General features: G+C 39.8%; 1 protein-coding gene across 1 annotated transcript in view; it reads left to right on the top strand.

Moving 5' to 3' along the window:
* The window catches only part of apaf1 (apoptotic peptidase activating factor 1), a 46,147-nt gene extending 29,304 nt beyond the window's left edge, over positions 1 to 16,843 (top strand). Inside the window, exon 27 of the mRNA XM_082510123.1 lies at positions 15,267 to 16,843. Within this exon, the coding sequence (XP_082366249.1) occupies positions 15,267 to 15,413 (147 nt within the window). The 3' untranslated portion in view covers positions 15,414 to 16,843. The remainder of the gene's footprint in view (positions 1 to 15,266) is intronic.
* Positions 16,844 to 18,090: the final 1,247 nt, after the last annotated feature.

Genomic DNA, 18,090 nt, shown 5'->3' with positions numbered 1-18,090 from the left:
TAGTAAGTACAGGAAGAAAGTGCGTTCTGGACTACTGGAGAATTTAGGTTCATTTCACAGGTAGTAGCTAGCTCCTACAGACCCTTGCACATCTATAGTACCTTGCCACATGCCAGAATACAAAGCATACGTGAGTATTGGAGGTTTTATAGCTCAAACTTACAACGTACACCTGGTAGTTGATTCGGATCGAGATCGGCTCACGTTCACACCATAAACAAACCGCACTGGAGTTTGTTTGGATCTGCAATGAGATCACCTCCTTCAAAGGGTCTTGGTCCGGTTGTTTTGGTCCACACCCAAGTGCGATTACTCAGTTCCTATCTGAACAAACGAACCAAAGTTCAGTTTAAACGGATTAAACACAGCAGGTGATAACACTGCTAAGACCGAACCACGTTTCATTTGTGCGACAGCGTTTTGGAAGACAGCTGTCATAGTAAGCAAAGCGGAGCACACCCGAGAATGTTTTCCTTATCGCGATGTGATTCAGTGGAGAGTTTTCAGCTATCAGATCCTCTCTGATCACAGCTGTAAACATGAGAAGCCCTTCCACGGTGTGACTCGGTGTGTTGATGCTAGCAGAATGATGATGTTGCTGGCCGGATAAGAGCCAGAGCAGTGACAGCGGGTGACATCTCCCATGGATCTCTCTTAGACGATGGCTTGATATGATACAACACGAGCCTTGTAGCTCTTATTGTTTGTCTCCTTCTATTTGTCTCCTTGGCCACCTGTGCAGAATGATGTTTTCTTGTTTGTCCTGGTGCTTTTGTGTTTTCTTGTCTCTGTCAGTACTCCTTCCTTAATCATCTCTCAAGCTGCTGTTTTTCCACGTCTGTGCTGCTCTCATTCTGTGCGTTTTATCACGCCCTGCTTCTCTGTATGCTTGGGTGAATGATGCGAGTGTAATTAAAAGCAGCAGGCCATTGTGTGAGGGTATGTGTTAGTCCAGTCCCCTGTTGTGGGTAGATGCCGGTGTAGAGTGTTTAATTAAACTTCTCGTGCTCCTTGTCACCAGTGTTTCTTTTTCTCTTAAAAAAAAAGAGGAAAAAAAACACATTAAATTGCTTGTATTTCTTACAAAACAAACGCCTTCAGGAATTGTTTGGGGTGTGTGTGTGTGTGTGTGTGTCAGGATTTGATGTAGTGGCGTGGTCCAGCCCTCAGAGAGAGGCCGTTACATTCTACAGTGACTCCCATCATCTCTCTCTTCTGTTCTGGGTCCTGCCAGGAAATGCTGTACCTGTCTCACACCTGGCCTTGATACACACACGAACACACAAACTCTGCAAACGGCGATGAGACAATCCGTCACAGTGCCATGGTCCAACAGGGAGGCAGCAGGTGTGAAAAGGCTCATCCTGACTGCAAGAACACACACGCACCCCCACCAGCCCAGAATAATTCACACCATTATGTTACAAACAAAACAAAAGCACTCAAGTGTCTCTTTGTAAATACTGACTCAAAAGAAAAAGACCTGTCCTATAGTATTGAGCCCTAATCAGTAACTGTGGGTACTCTTTAGGAGATTTTATACTTTCTGCATCCATGAGTCAGCTTATTGGACGGTGAGTTTAAATGACAGTCACCAGCTACGCATGCACCTGGGCAGTGAACTTCAAAGAAGTATAACCCAAATGAATAGTAGGCTGTTGGGTCCCCAGCTTTGCGTGTCCATATCCTCAACAGAGTTTAACCCAGGCTTCAGGTTTGTTCTGTGTTACTAAGCGACCTGTCATAAACCAGGCTTAGGAGCCATGTCGTTAGCAGGGATCTGAATCCTGTTTGGTTGATCATCTTGCATCAGTTGGATCAGACTTGTTTTAAAATTAGAATCCAAGAAACTTGTTGGATAATCTAGCAAGCCCTAATGAGAAGTCTTCTTCCTATTTCAGCTACTCCATTTAGGGGTTGCCGCATCAGATTATCCGCTTCTGTCACATCCCATCCTTCGTTTCCTCTTCTGCCACACCAACCCTCTGCATGTCTTCCTTCACTACATCTATGAATCTTCTCTGATCTTCCTATTCTGTTCCTGCCCAGCTTCAACAGTTCTTTTCCATATCTTCATGATATGGCAGTTCAGCTATATCCCCCGTAGTTACTGTAGCTCTTTCCATCACCCTTGTTCACCCAATCTCCAAGAGTCCCCTCTCCCAACCATCTCTCTACCTGCACAGGTATGTCATCTGACCAACCACTTTGCTACTGTTCATCCTCTTTGTACCAGGAAATGATAGGAAGTAAGAGTTCTGTAAAAAAGGCTACTAATGTGAGAAAATAACCTTCAGCATCGAGACTGCATTGAAAACTCATTGAATGTGATTTTTTTTTTTTGCATTATTGGGCGGTGATTGTACCAACTAACTTTGATTAACTAACTAAATTCCACCTTAAATTAACATAGTCTTCACTAGAACAGGGCAATAGCAGCACAGAATTGCCAAATACATACTAAATCGCACACAAGCATACATATATACATACACTTCTAAAAGGTGTAAGCCCAGATGGATACGAGTATTTCAGGTGATGGTTCTCCCCTGCTACTTCTGTTGTCAGCCATCACTTATCAGGCGAACGTGTGATGGAGGAAAAAGGGAGAAACACAATTTCACCTTTTTACTTTCTTGGACTCCCCTTGCTTCCAGTCCCTATTTTTCTTGGGTTCCCAGAAGACCTGTTCATCCTGTTTCTGTTATCTCTGTTTTACACCTTCCTTCAGTTGTCGTTAGATTTTTTTTTTAATACAATCACACACTGTGGTTATCAGTGTGCCTTTTTAGCTTTCATCCATCATATCAAAATCCGTCTCTTTGCTGTTTCATCAGCTCAAGCCAACATTATTAAGCGTCCTAACAACTCCTTGGCGGCCAGTGAATTGTTAGAGCCAGTCATCACTCCAAGCAAGACTCAAAGTGAGGTAGGAGGGCGGGGAGACTAGATGAAATGAAGGAGTGAAGGTTGCGCTGACCTTCCCTCAAGAGACAGTTGATAGCATAGCAGCAAGTTGCGTAGGTCTGAGCAAAAAGAACTGTCCAGAGTAACTGCATTCACCTCTCCCGGGGGATGGGTGAGGTATCGAGCAGTCAAGACTCTCGTATAATGAGGTTGACTAAGCCATGAGTAAATGTGTCTCATGTTTCCTCACCGGCAAAGCCGATCTTAATGCTTTCTCTCAAGGCTAAACATTAGTCATTACAACTATTCATTCTTCTGTCTCTAGATCCTGTTGTGTAAAGTCTTTTTTCTTCTTCTGCATAAATAATACTTGTTGCATATGTGATATTTATTTATTTTTATTTTTTTTTGATTGGACATAAGAAAAAGGGGGCGGTGTGTTTCAAAATGTTGAATATTTTAGAATTCACGTGTCACCAAGTGATTTAGTGAGCCTCTATCCCAGCCATTATAGAGTATGGGGACGCCACTCCATTACAGGACAGACCTCCACACACTCAGATCCACAGCTGCTTCCAATTTAGAATCACTTATTAACATGGATGCCTTTGGACTCCAGATGGTATTGCATTGTGGATCAAAATTTGACTGCACTTTTTTGTTTTCAAAATTTCACAATGTTTGACAAAATCCTCAACAAATGCAGCTCCAAACCATGAAAGCACCTCTACCGTGTTTTTACAGATGATGTAGACTCTCACTGTTGTCCTGAACTTCTCCATACATATCCCAACTGTTTTATCCAAAAATTGGAAATTTGGATTCATCACTCCATCAGACCTCTTGTCTCTGATTTTTCAGTCTACTTCTTTTACAATTTGGCAATTTTCTTATGATTTCCATTATTTAAAAATGATTTCTCACAGCCACTGAGAACATTTCTGATAATGCTTTAGTGAACAGCACATGGATCAACTGATGAGCCAGATACATTTTTCTATCTCTTAAAGACATAACTTTCTACAGAGCCCCACAAGGGACATGGGAGGAAAAAAAAATTACGATGAACTTTTGCGAGATCTCGCAAAACAAACTCGGGATCTCGCAAAAGTTTTGCGGGATCTCGCAAAAGTTGAATTCCAACAATGGCGGCAGCTACTTAGTTGTAATATTACTCTTTCTGGTTCTTCAAAATAAACTTTTAAGATATTTTGAGGCGTGAATGTAGTTGTGTAAATGTCGAATATCTGCTCAGTTTACAAGACATCACATATTTGCAAAAGTGCTGCGACGTTTTCGGAGATCTGACACCCACCAAGCTAACGGGAGGTCGAGACCTACTACAGCCGGGAGGAACGCCGCTCTCCCGGCACATTGTGCCTCGACCTCCCGGTCGGCTTCGAGCTGGCGGCCTCCGAAGAATGCGGCTAAAAGTTTTGCGAGATCCCGAGTTTGTTTTGCGAGATCTCGCAAAAGTCCGTCTTAATTTTTTTTTTCTCCCATGTCCCTTGCGGGGCCCTGTAACTTTCAGATCCTGTTCATCTGCTGCAGATGTTTTATTTTGTCCACTATTTGCCCAGTTTCCTTAAAATATTGTGATGGTACACTCCAAACTGTGCCAGTTAACTTTTAGCTAGTAAAGGGTGACCATAATTTGAGGGCACTTGTGCCAGTCATGAAGATCTTTAATAATACTGTTTACTTAAAGAAAACTTTAACATATTTAAACGATGCCTTCTCTGTGCGGTAAATGAATGGTGAAATAAAAATATGTCATATAGGCTTTTAGAAGTAAACAAGTGCAAGAGGACGGTTGGTCAACAACTGTGTTGTTTTGGGGATTTTTCCTGGATACAACTACAAAAAAAATGTTTCTGCAACAGGCAGCCAATTGTCTGTTATGTGTATGCACAACACTGGTTCATCCCTTGAGTAAGGTGCTATTTTAAATGTTTGAATGATTAACAAACCAACGAACAAAACAAACATTCCTCTGAGAATGATCAGAAAACAAGGGCTGGTACAAACCAGCCAATGTTCAAGGAGACCTTCAGAAAACTTGGAGAACTACTGCTTAAGACCAAAATATAAATAGAACAGAATAAGTGGGCTCAAGTCTTGAAAATGTTGTTTACTAAGTGAACTGGCACTCTTTGGCACCTTTCGCTGCTGTGTCACAGGGACCAACGCTGACTGAGGAGCTGCCATGTTTATTTCCAATCCTAGTGTGTCACAGGTTATTACCTCTCTCCTGTGATTCTAATTTCAGCCCTTCATCAAATGTAGGCCAACAAACAAGTCCCTTAATTGCGAAATGAACTGCAGTTCGTGATGTTTTGTCTGTGTCCTTTATTCTGACACTGGAAGCTAACTCTGTTACACTAATAAATCATGTAGAGCTCACTTTGGTGCTTATTCAGATAGAAAAAAACACTTACATAGGCTGCCAGTCATACTTACAACTTTTGAAACAAAAGCAGGCCTAGACAGAAATCTGAAGATGGCATGACTACATCCTGAAAGAGAACGATAAATATTTGGACTGAATGATGCTTATCGTGAGAAAAAGCATCAAGATCTGCTATGCCTGTGTTTTTTGTTTTATGAAAGGATGGGATAGGCCCATGTGAGAGCGTTCACACTTGCCACAAGCCCTTGGTCAATAATCTATTAATACAGTGAATCGCAACTTTATTTATAGCTGCAGTTTGTGTGGCTGTGACTTTCTGGTTTTCTCTTTCTGTCGTTCCTCTAATATGCTTTGAGGTTATGTTATTTGCAACAACAATGATAACAATTAATTTCTTCATGAGGTTCATTTTATCTCCACGCAACGCTTGTGTGTACTTCGAATCTTTCTTTTTTGTGTAGCAACAAAAAGATAGCCACCTTTAGTATATTTGGAATTTGTTGCACCCCTTGGCTTTCACTTTGATCAGTCCACTCCCACTCCTTCAAAATTGGTCCAGAGATGGAAATAACACATTTTTATAGCCTTCTAAGAGTCAGTGTAATAGGCCACCATGTTGGTTCAGGCAGCATTTGCAGCTTTGCTTTCATTCAATGGGTTCGTGCTTCAGAAATAAGCATCCCGCAGTGCTGCTCCAACGTAGAAGCAGACCTGGCTCTAAAAATACCTGCACACACTCACAAGATGCAAAAGACCCCCTGAAAGCCGACTATCTTTTTCTTAGACAGAACAACAGTTCTCCTTTTTGTTTTTTTTAATGCATATTTTAACATGCACATGCTCTTTCTCATGTGGTCAAAATACATCCAGAGCAGACACGTACTCCCTCGACTGTCTGCTTGGGAATTTGTTTCTGTATGAGATAAAAGAAGAGCGAAGAACTTTAGAGAGAGTTGATATCGGAATGAAGATGGCCTGGTTTCTGTACTCGTTGTCAGGCTTTGGGTATGAACACAAGCTGGTGAAATATTTATCTGCCTCTTGGAGGCGGTTGTTTCCTCTGCGTCGCTCATTAAGCCAGGGTTAATTGTCTCGCTTGCTGTAAAAGAAGGGTCTCTGTTTGTTCTTAAAAAAAAGGAACAGCAAGACGAAATGAGGCAGGGAAGATGTGTTAGATTACTGATAGAGGGGAAAAGTAGAGCTAGGTGGTGTGTGCTTTTCAAAATGCAAAGACGCTCGCTCACAAATGAGCTTACTCAAGCTTGTTCTTTAAAGTAGGCTTTCATGTCACATATATATACTGTTACTGTGGTGGGTGCTCATAGGAAACAGCCAAAGTTTCACATAATGAGGTCGGCATATGTGCAAGTGATCCCTGTGAGCCAAAAACTCAGCTTCAGTCTGCAGTTTCTTCCTACTCTTGGCTCTATATAACGGCAATAAGAGCAAGGTAGTTAGTTGGTCATTTTCATCCCATGTGGGTCATAAGGCTGCAACAAAGAGAGTGGGTATACGTTATGTGGTCGTCTCAAGCACACAGCTCTGGTGGTAAGCGCAGAAGCCCCACCAGCTCGCTGTTCAAGTCTTCTCTTTGCAAGAGAGAAGCAATCAGGCAAAAGTCAACTAGAAGGGAACCGTTTGTGTTAGACAGGGATGTTCTGAGTGGCTACGGCAAGGCATAGATACAGAAGGATTGTTTTGAATTGTGAATCATGCAAAGCTATTGTGATGTCAAAAATAAAAATACATTTTGAAATGGCGCATTCCTACTGATTTTACTTATTCTGTATCTTGATATGTTTTTGGCTCAAGAGTTGGGAGTTTGCCTTGTAATCGGAAGGTTGCCGGTTCGAGCCCCGGCTTGGACAGTCTCGGTCGTTGTGTCCTTGGGCAAGACACTTCACCCGTTGCCTACTGGTGGTGGTCAGAGGGCCCGGTGACGCCAGTGTTCGGCAGCCTCGCCTCTGTCAGTGCGCCCCAGGGTGGCTGTGGCTACAATGTAGCTTGCCATCAAGCATTCGTGTAAATGTGTGTGTGAATGGGTGGATGACTCAATGTGTAAAGCGCTTTGGGGTCCTTAGGGACTAGTAAAGCGCTATACAAATACAGGCCATTTACCATTTTGTATTCTTTTTCTGGCATTTAATTTTGTTCTTTATTGCTTTCACTAAGGAGGTTATGTTTATGGTAGAGTTTGTGTGCGTGCGTGTTATTTTGTCTGTTAACAGTCCATTCAAATTGGCTTCTATCCACCAAGGTCTTCAAGGTCAATTTAATAATTTTTGGATCCAAAATTGACAGAAAGCCTTTTAGCTTAGAAACTATGATTCTTACCAGTGTGATATTGTCAACATATAGAAATTACTGTATAAATATAAGATCAATCGATTAATCTGAAGGTCAAAGTGATGAGACTGCCGTATGAGAACAGGTTATCAGACTGACAAGAACATATTGGCATGGGATACTTTGTGAGTATAGTTGTTTCATTTTTTAGGACTTTGTTATGCACATCAGAGTAACAGGTTATAACAATTTAAAGTCATAGAAATACGAATATACGTAGAATATTCTGAAATAACTATTATTGTTTTATTATTTTTATTTATTACTACTACTACTTTATTACTAAACATTTAAACAAATTTTGCCAAACAGTGAAACAAATGCTACACATGGATCATATCCACATAATTAAATCAAAGAATAATAAACAATTGTGCTTTAAAACGGAGCAAAAAACGAAAGCTTGCACATTGCTCTTGTTTTCACTGCTCTAGAAAATTCTTAGAAAGGAAAAATAACAAAAGTTAGTTCAGTCTTTTTTATCTTGTTTGAATCACAGTTATCACCACCATCTGTCCTTCCAGCCCTGCTGGTTGGAGCTATGATTTCATTGTTGTTTACTTTTTCTAAATTAAGCGTGGCCACTTATTTCTGTTGCTGTAGAATCTGATTTTTATTATTTTTTTGTAATAAAATCAAGATTTAAATGGTCACACCTGCCCTTTCCTTATAAACCCAACAAATGATTTATTATAAATGTATAAAATAGCTGTTACATGTATGTGTTGTAAATGTAACAGTAATTTTCTGATTAAATCAAATGAAGCTCACTCGTCACAGCTTTCTAGCTTTGGGCCAAACTGTTAATGTGAAAACAAGATTTTCTGTTGAAGTTAGCTCTCCTCTTTTCACTCGTTGTTTTTTTTTTGCCAGTTTCACACATAATCTAAGTGTAAATTATATATTTGTCTTCTTTTCTTAATCCCCAGCTGCTCTTTTATCCATCAAGTACATTTTTTGTCTCTCGCCATTTCTTTTGATGTTTCTTGTTCTTTCCCTGTTATGGAGTCTCTTGATCTGCATATATATATTTTTTCATTTATCTTTGCTACATTTTTAAATCATAAAGTCGGGGAATACATGACAAAGAACAATAAGACACTGAGGATGAAAAGTGGGGAAAAAATTCAATGATGTGATGTGTCTTTGTTGCTTTTCATTTTTTTCTCTGCAGAATCCATATTCATTTCCATTTTTTGGGAGGGGGGGGGGGTGGTTCTGGTTTATCTGCAGTGAATAAGGAGTAGCTGGTGGGAATGCTGGTGAGAGAAAAGTGAAGGAAGAAAGCCAGCGTGTGAGGGAGAGATGTGTAGAGGATTGTCTGAGCATCAATATTTCAGCAGCGGAACCTTGGATAAATAATTCAGCCTCAGAGTCGCGCTGTGTGCCTCTCTGCTAGACTCATGACCTGCTCACACGCTAAATCCCTCACTTTCTCTTTATGAAATGGAGGTGGCCTTACAAAATCACCTCTGGTTGGTCCCTTTTTTTTTTCTTTTTTTTTTTTTAAATCTTCTTCCTCTCCAGCGTCCACTCCTTGTGGTCTGGCTCTAGATACTTTTCTTCTTATTTCTACTTAGCATAGAAACTGTACTTATTCCCCCTGGACTCTATTTATGTAAGAGGAAGATGAATTACCTCCTTCCTCCCTTCTAAAAGACCCAACTGTGTTCACACATAAGCATCACTCTGGTCCTCAAATGAATATAAAAACTGTTTTGTTTTTTTATTACATAAGCAATCCTGACTTTCCCTCAGGTAGCCCGAATAAGCAGACCTATTTAGAATCACCACAGCTAATGGTGAGGGCCTGTCTGAGCCAGTCTGGTTCTCCTCTGTTGTTGCCTGAGATGAACTGGGGTTACTCACATTCACACAGACGCTATCAGGCCTTCCCCAGATGTCATTCTAACTTCTGTGTATGTGAGCTTGACACTATCTGAATCTACAGAATGCTTTGGCTGTATTGATAAGGGGATCAGTGGCCATTGTTTTGACATCACGTTTTAGTCAAAGGAGATGCCATAAATATTTGTGCTTTTCATCCAGTGCCATTTGTACTCCCACTGATTGTTGGTATAACTTCTATCATTTGCTATCAGGGATAATAGCTTTTGGACTGCTGCTTCACTTTCCCTTGATGGTTACAGAACGAAGTTCTTTTTGTTTTATGTTCTTTTTTTGAGTTTTTTATTTATTCGTTTATTACATAACAGTTTCCCCCTGTCCTTCTCTGGCAATAAAAATGTACTACAAGCTCACCGGTTTTACCCAGAAACTGATGGTTTCTGCTCCTGTGGCTGCCTAAGGCCCTCAGGGACTGGAATGAGACGTGCCAGCTGAGTCCCTTACCATGATTTTTTTGCTTCACCTAACATAGTGGTGTAAGAAGCCACAGGATGCCAACTGAGTTCCTGATTTCCAAAAGCTATTCCAGAAGTCAGTCATTTAAAGTGCAGAGTTTACAATATTATACTGTACTGCACCACCACGGCTCTCTTCTCACATATTCTAGTGTCAGGTGATGCTTTATTTGTACCTCAGCCCAGTAAAAAGTGACATGACAAAACCAGGATCTTCCCACAACACCTCCATGTTGGCCTTGTTTGGCAGCATTGTTTTGTTATAATTTTGTCTTCAGTGTAGATGAAGGTGGTCTCCCACTAGAAAACTTTGTTCTTAGCCTGCAGGCTTTCTTGTGGTTTCTAGAGTTTTTCTAAATAGAATGGGAGACAGAGCTTTCAGCTATCAGGGTCCTAGTTTAGTTTCAGCAGACAGACACCTTCTCTAAAGTAAAACTAGGCTTAAAACTTTCCTTTTTGATAAAGCTTTTATTTTAGTGAGAATTAAAAGGGAGGTTTTTTTTATTTTCTTCCCATTGCCACCAAGAGTTCATGAGAGATCGTCTGATTGTTGGGATTTTCTCTCCAACATTAAAGGATAATATGTGATTTTATGCTATATAAATGAAATAAAATTGAAATGAATAAAAATAAACATTGACAACTGAACCTGCTGCTCCTCCAGTATGCATGGCAAAGTGTCCTTGGGGGGTTCTGTGATAGAAAAAGAAATATATTAATGTGTCTGTGGTCGAAAGTTTCTTCAAATATTTCTAAACTATATGTAAGCTAATGTGAATAATAAAATTAATTAATTAAAAGAAAAAGGCTAACGAGAGGATCCTATACTGTGTTTATAGAGCTCCTTTTGGCACAACACTGCCTTCAGATCATAATTCTGCTTGCTAAGCTGCCTGGCAGGCGGATGCTATATAAGTGAAGTCCATTATTAATGAATAATCCCCCGTGTTTTTAGTTGTAGTATTTGTGTAACCTACACTTGGTTTTGCTTGTATATTATTTCCATGTTGATGCACTGATGCATTCTCTGAATACGCTGAATTTCCACTTAGCCTCACCTGTGCGTTGTCTTCTTTGCATTTGCATATTGTACATGCAAACATTGTCACAAACCCATTTCCCTCCGCTTTCAGCGGCTTCACTACAGACTGCGTTGTCTTACATCTCAAAGAAGACCCAAAGTGGTCACCAAACACACACAGAACACCCAGCAAGCAACTCCAGTTTAGTTATTTAGCATCTACACGCATCACTAGCTGTCTCCCATATATCAGTGGTCTCACGGAGATGGTGTTTATGTCAGCACATCAGCCATCTGCTCCGAGGATATGGGCCCTCCATGTGACACACGAACGCAAAACCCAGCTGCATATTCCCACGAGAGAGAATAAACAGTTGTTATGACAAATGTGAAATATGTTTTACTGTTTTCAGCATCTTTTATCTGTCTGGATTTGCTCACCTATCATTTACCTTTCTCCCGTCTGCAGCTTTTGGAAAAAGCTCACTTTCCTTCCTGTCACATAAAACTATAAATATGCATGCCACCCAGCATAGTCTCATCCTCATCCTCCTGTGTAAATGATTAAACATAGCGATTTTCTGGCTAAGTTTTTTTTTCCTCCTAGTAAATCTAGACTCACTCTGAAATGATTTTCACACTTTCACTCCACACATCTCCCGTCGTCCTTCCTCAAAGCCAACGGGCTTTTTTAAACATTCATTTTGCACCAGCTCTTTTCTCCATACATTGCGTCTCTCTGCTAATCCCCTGTTTATAACCACTTGGAGTTATAGAGTTTTTACTCCCCTTATTATCAATTTCGTCAAAGAGTTTCATCATTCGTCTGCAGCCGTTGTTTGCTGGGAGGCTCAGTCTTGTTTTTCGACTCTGTTTGCTCTCTTCCTCGCCTGTTTCAGTCCGTCTATTGGTCTGTTTATTTTCATATATGTGTTTGTGTGCTTGCGCAGCAGGCGTCTCAGTATTATTTCTTTGTTTGAGCTGTCAGCTCTTTGACAGGCAGCAGCCATCTTTGTTTCATTTCAGATGCAATTAGGCTTTAGCCAAGTGTGTCTCTGCCCTCCTCTGGTATCTGCGGTATATACTCGGTTTGTCGCCTCACCAATCAAATTGATCCCACCTCTATCGTGTTTTTGTGTTGTTTCATGGCTGTATTGTAGGCATCATGGTTTGACCTTGAAAATCTCTTTGCTGAGATACAGGATGAAAGGTCATCGGTACTCGAGTTTAAATCTTGTTAGCCAGACTCTCTCTAATGGTAATTTTCCACCAGTTTGCTGTAGCTGACCTTTTTACACTAAGTAGTGTAGATTCCAGGCGTTTTTGGGGGGTAGTGTGATAAGCCCATCATTAGATAAATGTGTTGGGATCTGACTGATTAAGCTCTATTGATGATTGAATGACAATTCTGCTAAGGCCGCCTGATTTAAAAAAATTAAAAAAAAAGTTTTGAGTGGACTGTTTGAGGTCTCACTATTTCGGAGAAGCTTGAAGTGGGTCAAGTACTCAGGCAGCTTTTTGTAAAATGAAACCTAACAGTCTTCTGTCAGGCGTCTTCTGTTTTTTGCCTCCTTAGAGGTCTCTAGCACAGCCTGGCTGCTTGATTTCAAGTTTGGGAGATAACTAAAGAAAACTCTCTGAGGAGGGATAACCTGCACAGTGGGGTTGATCGTGCCCTTGCAATCTGGGAAGCCATCGGGCAGTCTGCCGACTTGTCTGTGGGGGCAATTTTTCTGGGCCTCTTGTGTATGGAATAAAAAAAAAAAAGGTAAATAAAAAGCTGAATTATTGTGGATGATAGCAGACAGTTTTGGGTGTGCAGTCCGGCAGTCAAAGCCCCACTTAAACAGGGCTTTGGCTACATGTAGAAATTGTATTTTGCCTACAGATTACATAATTTAGAATGCAGATAGCTGCTTAGAAATATGATTCCTGCTGTAAAAAATGTGCCCAATAACTTTACCTTGATTTTAATACTTCCCTTTATTATATACTTTCTGTTTCTCCTGACTCTTGTCAAAGAGAAATTCAGTTTGTATTGATCATCATCAAACCTCATTTTATTCAACTTAAAAGCTAAGGTCAGGCCACACTTGTAGCTGGCCTTGTATTAAATACACCCTATATGCATATGCATAAACTGCTGCCACTGCGTATAAGAACAAAAATAGGAGAAGCAAGGCTGTTGCTCCACATTATATTGATGATATACCTCCATGACCGCTGTATCAACTTCAGTTTTTCTTGTGTTATCCGAGAGGAAGGTATTTTGCATGCTTATTCCTGTCTCTCACTATTCACATTCATTCTTCACATTTATGAACCATGTAGGAATTAATTGCTTTGACATAAAGTCATGTTTACTCTCAGGTCACGTTTAGCCTTGAAGGCAGTAGCAAATTACATAGCATAGCTTTGAAGTTCAAGGTAACAAATCTGTACTAATAGCTTTTATGTAAAGCAGCCTTTGTATGCAAATGTTTTGTTAGACAAAGTATGTTTAATATAATATGTTGTGAAATATTTTCTTGTCTGATTTATGGCTGAATATAGACGAAGGAGATGGAGACATTATTTCCATTTCCATAAGGGTTCCTTGTCAGATACGAGCTGTGTAATGATGTGAAAACCACAAAAAGGGGGGCTTAAAATAACCTAAGTGTAACCCGACCTGCTTTTTGTTCCATTTAAACTCAGTAGAAACTGTCTCATATTCACCACAAATATTTCATAGTAGTGTGTCCAGGTGCTGGGCTACCAGGAGAAGTCTGGGCATGAGAGAGAAGATTATTTTTAGCAATTAAAGAAGGATGTTAATGGAAAAATGCACCACATTGCACTATATTTAAAAAAACATCTTTAATCTTCTGGGTCACAAATAACCTAGATTTAAAATTATTCACCCTGCAGACAATAAGATTGTTTTTTTTTTTGGTTTGTTTGTTTTAATACCAGATACTCCTGTCTCCATTTCCCCCAGTGCTAAAGTAGTGGATACTTTTTCTTTTAAAGTCAAAATCCTGACACGGGGGCTTAGTTAAGATGAAATCATCTACCTGCACCATATAGGACATTAAGTAGGACATTAACTAGTATAGGCAAGTGTCACCAATTTAAAGCAACTGCTTTGATTATAAATTATAAATATGACATTTTAGGAGACTATTATAGGAGTCTTCTCTGTTGTCTTTTCTACCAAGATCTTAGCAGCCAATAGTAACAGTGAAGGAAGTCTAGTGAACAAGTATTGCCAGTGCCTTGAAGCAGCAGCAACAACAACAACACACACGCACACACACACACAGTGGTGCAGCGTGAAAATCTGAACAAAAGGAACCTTGCCACATTTTTTTTGCGATGCCTTTTTGGGGGGTATGCAAATGAGCTCACTTTAAAGTTGCTGTAGGGTTTGTGTGATTAATGGGCTGTGTGTGTGCGTGAGTGTGCGCACCTCCTATAAGCCAGCAATCTGCTGCTGCCACCTCTTCTGTTGCAGTCTGTCGATAGACTTAGGGATTCGCCTGCTTTCCTTTATTAACCCACACTCAGAGCAGCTAAAGGTTCATAACAAAAACATGCTCAGCTACTAAAGATTAAACCTATTAAAAAAGTCACGCCATCTTTATTTAGCTGGAAGGGGCATCGTTTCTTGTTTTGATGTGTCATCATCGTGCCTAATATTGTAAACGCTGAATGCACACACACACACACACACACACACACACACACACACACACACACACTCGTGCCAAGCTATTAATGATTGACTTGATGTGCCTTTGATGATTCATCCCAGTGAGAAGGAGCTTCAATGGAAAATGTCAACTTTAAACTGAGATTAAAGAGAATAACTCAAAAAAGCTGCAGGGGGTGGTGTGTTTATGGGTCTCCATCGAAGTATTTGAGAGAGCCTGTGGGTGTGTGCGTGAGTTTGAGTCTGGAGATTTTAGAATATTAAATTCGAAATGGTCTTCTGGGCAGCCATCGTAAACTACTGAGTCTTTTTAGTTTTTGTTGTTGTCTTTGTTTCATGAATCAGACAAATCATAATGTACATTACACGACTTCTGCCTTGATTTACTTGTTCCAGAGAAATGTAACTAAATACATATTTTCTTCAATGGTTTGTATATAACTTCTTGTTCTTTCAGATACCCTTGGGTCAAACGTAATGATTTGAACATGTTCTTGTTTTTTTGTCCTTCTTCTTTATATCAAGTGGTGGGAAGTGAAGACAGGCAAAGCTCTGCAGACCTTCTATACAACGGGAAGCGCCTTAAAGAAGATACACGTGTCATCTGACTTCTCCACCTTCGTCACTATCGACAATATCGGCATCCTCTACATCCTCCAGAGAGTGGTGTGACGATAACGCCGCCGGCACCGCTCCAAAAGATGACAGAAACAGACACCATCATCCAGCTTATTGCAAGAACTGCTCAATTGCATAATGTATGCAGACTTGTCCAACGCTAAACGCCCTGCGCATCTAAGAAAAACAGTTTACATTTTCACTTTGCACAGTCAGTAACAATAGCCTTGAGAGCATTAGACAAATACACTTTGCTGGGGTCACATGACCAGTTTGCGCCAGCTTTAAATGATGCACTGTGAAATCTTCTTCCTTGAATCTGCATTACACACATCTTTTTAAACACAAAGAGGTGCATTTAAAAGGTAACACTGATTTCTAAAAAGCCAGCAAACCTGATCATCGGTTCTTCTCAAACCCATTTTTTTTCTATCACTACTATTTACCAACAGATGAAAGATTTAAATGAAAAATATGTGTTTTTTGGGGTTGAGGATTGCACATGTGCAAGAGATTTTCCACTTTTGTATGTATGTATGTATGTAATCGTAAAAGCTATCATAGACGTCCTATGATTTGTTAGAAGTGATGAAGTGAGTTTGGTTTGTCTGTGCTGTGATGCTTTCGAACTTCTGCATTGGGTCAGTATTCATCATTGACAGTTTCAAACCGTTTCTAGACACTGCAGCCTTTTCGTGAATGCACATACTGTGGGTAACAGAGGGTATGTGTGCTTTGTGTCAACACTTTCTAAACATACCAGCACATTTGGAGCTTTTGGTGCACTTTGATGAGCATTAAAAATGGATAGCATGATAAAGTTTTTATGAATTAAATTCTTTTCAAAGCTGAAGAGGTTATTTGTATGTCAGAACTGTTTGTACTTTTGAACGTGGATCAAAGGAAATGTTTTCTATAAAATATAATCACAGCATGTGATTTATAATTTATACTCGAATTTCATGTTGCCAGTCTTAAGACATTTTTCTGCTTTAATTGCCTTTTTTTCATATAACTATATAACTGTTTTAACTTTAGATATTACTTATTACTGCACGCTGTCTTACTACTGAGCCTTCACTTGTTGAGAGCACTTGGAAAAAGTAGTTACAATCTTTAAGGATGCTTTTCTTAATGTGACTTGAAAAACAAATCCTTAATTTGAGTGAAAATTCTGAGGTTTTACTGAGAGAGGCAAGTGTCCCTGTACCTTTATCGAAACCACTCACATCAGTGAGAAAGGTGTGGACTCCATGTGCAGCTGGAGCAATAAGCACAAAAAAAGAATAAATCAAAGTAAGGATGAAATTCAATAATGCTTGTGTTATTCTCACACTGTGCCCTTCCTGATTGGTGCTTTTTTAAAGTTGCTGTTCAATCATCAAATTTCCTTCTAACTGATATCAGCTCAGGATGTAAACTGTTATATGATGTGGTTCAATGGAAAATGTAATTTATTAAGAATAAATCACATATGCTGTGAAGTTGTATGTGTGTGTTTCCCCTTTCTTTTTAGTTGTGTTTTGTTTAGCAGGCGCTAAATTTATGGTTAAGACCTGGTGTGCTCTGCCCTATAAAACCACCTCCTTCCTGCCGTCTGACGCTCCCCATGAGGAGCGAGAGCCCTGCTCTCAGGCACAGTGACAGCATGATTCATCCTCACATGGCCTGCATTGTAGGGACGAAGGATTTGCTTGACTTGCCTTCCAGAATGATTCAAAATCAGCTTCTCTTTATTCAACTGTCTGGAATCAAATTTGCAATGATATTTTTCCCTGAGTAAATATTTTGATCTGTAATGTAACAGAGAATGGGCTCAATTCATGTGCGCAGTGATTAGGAGCCTATACAGTTACCTGTTTTGCTTTTCTGCTCATCTGGGGAAAAAAGTACAAATACTGGTGATTTTTTTCTTAGCAGAAGATATGAAATCTTCCTCTTGAGTTCATTATTTTTCATGTGCAGGAAAAATTCCCATCTTTATATCTAACAGAATAACAAACTGGCTCAGTCTACCATTGTCCAGAATCTTGAGGCATTTTAGTCAGTGAGGGACAGGAGGTCACTGAACGAACCATCACCTCTCCATTTCACACTGTAGAGATAGCAGAGGCTGGTTCTTATTCGACCGTGCTGCCATAAAGAACGCTGCAGGAAATCATTCCAGCCGCTTTCTATAACACTTCACAAGAGCTCTTCTTATGTGACAGGTAAACACACCTGTCAGGACATAAGACTCCACAGACACTCCTGTATCAAGCCTCTTTGCTGCTCTCATATTTATAGCGCATATGTTATGAAGGACCTTTGCCAGAATTCTCTTTTTCACAATCTCAGTTTTATTTTATTTTATTTTTTTATTTCTTTAACCTTTTTATTATTTTATCACTGTTGTATCACTATATACATTTTCACACAGCCTTACATTATAAGACCTTCAGTGTAGACCTGTAGCACTTTTAACAATGTTGTTTTATAAAAGATTATACAATTTTTATGATTTATGCTGCTCCTGTATCTATCTGTTTTGGATTTATAGATCTAAAACCTGCAGGACACCGGCCCTTGAGGCCTGGAGTTGGACACCCCTGCTTTAAGATTTCCACTCATCAGATGACTTCCATTTTACTGAATGAGCTCAGTTTTAAAAGTAGCTAAATACTAGATAATTAATCAGAATCAGGTGGATCAGGTAGAATATGTACTGCAGTTAATAAACAGTGAAACCTAA

Source organism: Aulonocara stuartgranti (assembly GCF_965226115.1).
Source record: "Aulonocara stuartgranti genome assembly, chromosome: 17".
Classification (NCBI taxonomy): domain Eukaryota; kingdom Metazoa; phylum Chordata; class Actinopteri; order Cichliformes; family Cichlidae; genus Aulonocara; species Aulonocara stuartgranti.
Note: the sequence above shows the minus strand (reverse complement) of the source record. Positions and strands in the feature narration are given on the sequence as shown.